Raw genomic sequence first — 3,103 nt, forward strand, 5'->3', positions numbered from 1 at the left:
CGACTTTAACAATTGTTTCGAGGATTGGAAAAAACATTGGCAAAAGTGTATTGTATCCAGAGGGGAGTACTTTGAAGGCGATAAAAGGAATGAAGATTTAGAAGAATAAATAAAAATTTTAAAAGTTATAAACAATTTCATCTTATTTTTTGATCACAATAGTATATGACGTTAAACTCTCGAAACAAACTGGCATGTCACACATATGTGACCCGTGGTACCGAAAGTGTTGATTTAAACGAAAAATTCGTAAATTTTTAGTACAGTACTTTACAAATGATAATTTATTGCATTATGATTACTTCACAACTGAATTAATTCCTGGATCTTCTGTATGGATCCAAGTAATAGTATCCGTTACTATACAGAATTAATAATTATTTGCGTACTCTTAAAGAGTAATATTATATCCAACCAATATATCCAATATTATATATTCGTATCATTTGGTTTCCTTCGTCGAATTCGTTAACCCAAGATTGTCTAATAATGCTTGTGGGCTCGGATCTCTTCCCCTAAATTGCCTGAATACCTCGGCGGCAGGATAACTACCGCCCAAAGATAAAAACGTGTTACGGAATCTCATACCTAATTCCTTATGCTGTGATTCATCGAACTTGATCTCTTGAAAAGCCGTGTATAAATCGGCAGCTATCATCTCAGACCAAATTTTGCTGCAATTTAACGATTAAACAGATTAGATCAACGCTACATTGTAAATAACTACTAACAATTATATAAACAACTGTGCTTTATTACTTCATTAATATTATTACTTCATTAAGAAAAATTTCGCACAAATATAGATTATCCTAAATTTTTTGGCTTGTGAACAAGTAGACCGGACTAAACTGAATAGTTAATAGATAATTTATAGTTAATAGATAGATTAATTTCTAAAGATTGCTGATGAGCGGGTAAAATTGGCGCATAAATTATCTTTTAAAGTTCTTTATAAAATAAAATTTACTCCTTTTTTTCTTTATTTATCTTTCAGAGTTTTTTATGAATTATATTTAAAGGATGTTTTTTGAAGAATTCTTAAAGATTCTTAAAATTGTTTTATGCTTCGATTTCAGATATTCTGCTCATTAGGTAATTAAAAAAAAATTGTAAAAATTACAAAATGATAGAAGACTCAGTTTAATTCGCTCTACATGCCCACAAGCGGTGTATCAAAAAGTTTGAAATATCCTGTATAATTTGAGATAACAATTATATATAACTATCTTAAATTAAAATCAATTTGCAAAAATTCTCTAATTCGTATAAAATTGATAGATAATACCTGAAATACGCGGCTGCCCAATTGCCACTCCATATAACATCGAAATTGCAAACATGAACGTCCCTTTTTTCGAGTGGCAACACGAAATATTTCGGCCATAGGCGTTTCATGATAGTTACCCAAAATGTTTCACTGCAATTTTTTCAAAAATAAAATAAAACGATGTAAAGATCAATATTGTTTCAGAATTGTCAAATTATTATATTGAGAGAATGACAAGCGTTTTGTTTGTTTTGTAAACATTGATGTAATAAGATATAAATATATGGTGTTTAAGACCACTCCTAGTGATCTGACCACTCCTTTTAAGATAAAGTAAAGTAATTTTTATCAAAAATCTCCAAAATTTAGTAATATTAAGTACATCTTCATCAAATGATGTTTTCAACTTTGGATTCTAATTAAAAATAGGATCTATTGCTTTTATTTACACCTTTTTGAGTAGAAATCGGCTCTTTTTTAAAATTCTCCTTTTTTTTATTTATTTTCAAGATTACTTCAAGATCAATGGAAGTATTTAAAAAAAGTTTAAAACAAGTTTCTTGTTTTTTTTTTACATATATACATTAGAAAATAACACGTTACGTTAAAAAAATTCATCCGATAAAGTAACCCATTTTTGATCGAAACTATAAGTTGAAAATATTATCATTCGATAAAGCATAATTATATTTCTCTTAAATAATTTAACAAAAAAATTCAGGATTAATTCAACAGATTTTTTGCAAATCGAAATTCACCTGGAATGCAGCTCCAGATCCAAATGTGACAAATAAAGTTCTTTACAAAGCTTATAGCCAGCCAAATGCGATCTCATTTTTTTAATACTGTCGATAGCCTCCGCAGGTAATGGTTCCTTCGTTTCGTAATGTTCAGAGATTTTTTGCAACATAAATGGTTCGTACAACCTATATTCATCAAATATATACACAAAATTGAATTACATATTAGACATTAATTTATTAATTAATTAATTGCAATATTGACACAAGCATATTAAAAATATAAAGAAAGTAGGTAAATAAATAGAATAAATAAAAATAATTTTATTTTATACCAGTTCTCCATGAAGAAATCACATATGAATACTGCATCCCATTCCACAAATGACAATCCAGCAATGTCAGAATACTCGATCGTAGTTAGTAAATGTTGCAAAGCGTGTCCAAACTGTAATGTGTAACAAATAAAAGATCAATGGTTTAACAAATTAAAGATGTATATATAAATCTATTATAATTTTATAATATATGTAACCTATTACTTTTTGGAAAAGAATCTGTATGTCCTTGAAGGAAAGAAGAGAAGGTTTATCGCCTATCGGGGGCGGAAAATTGAAGATCATAGCGATCAATGGAGTGCTATTGCCGACTTTGCTCTTGCTTTTGATCGTGGACACCCATCCCGAGGCTTGTTCTTTACGGAACTTCTCCGTTCCTCTGGCGTAGGGATCTAGGTAGAAATTCGCGATGGGTGCTGCATTGGATCCGTTCAAATCGAATATGTCGAAGAACCAGACATCTTTATGCCAAATGTCCGCTTTCTTGCTTTCGACGATTTTCACATTAAAGAGCGTCTCGATGTGTTTGAAAAGACCCGACAACACAGTCGGTAGTGGAAAATACTCTTTCCACTTGTTTTCGTCACTGAACAAACACGGAATTAAACAAAGTATTTAAAGATATATTATTGTATAATATTTTATTCGATATTATAAACTTTTAGCAAATATCAATATCTTAAATGATACTTGAATTCTATAATGTAGGATATTTTACATTTTCTTTCAAATAATTATATTCTCTTTAAAATGCA

At 29.7% G+C, this 3,103-nt stretch overlaps 1 protein-coding gene across 1 annotated transcript; it reads right to left on the bottom strand.

Annotated features, from left to right (window-relative positions):
• Positions 1–442: 442 nt before the first annotated feature.
• Positions 443–2,934, bottom strand: LOC108694303 (organellar oligopeptidase A, chloroplastic/mitochondrial-like; the record flags this gene model as incomplete). Its single annotated transcript, XM_018203750.1, has 5 exons — positions 443–674; positions 1,289–1,420; positions 2,029–2,196; positions 2,346–2,458; positions 2,553–2,934. Coding segments are annotated over 5 exons (1,027 nt in total), but the record flags the coding sequence as incomplete, so codon positions are not given.
• Positions 2,935–3,103: the final 169 nt, after the last annotated feature.

The sequence above is a fragment of the Atta colombica genome, unplaced genomic scaffold (genome assembly GCF_001594045.1).
Source record: "Atta colombica isolate Treedump-2 unplaced genomic scaffold, Acol1.0 C760015, whole genome shotgun sequence".
In the NCBI taxonomy this organism is placed as follows: domain Eukaryota; kingdom Metazoa; phylum Arthropoda; class Insecta; order Hymenoptera; family Formicidae; genus Atta; species Atta colombica.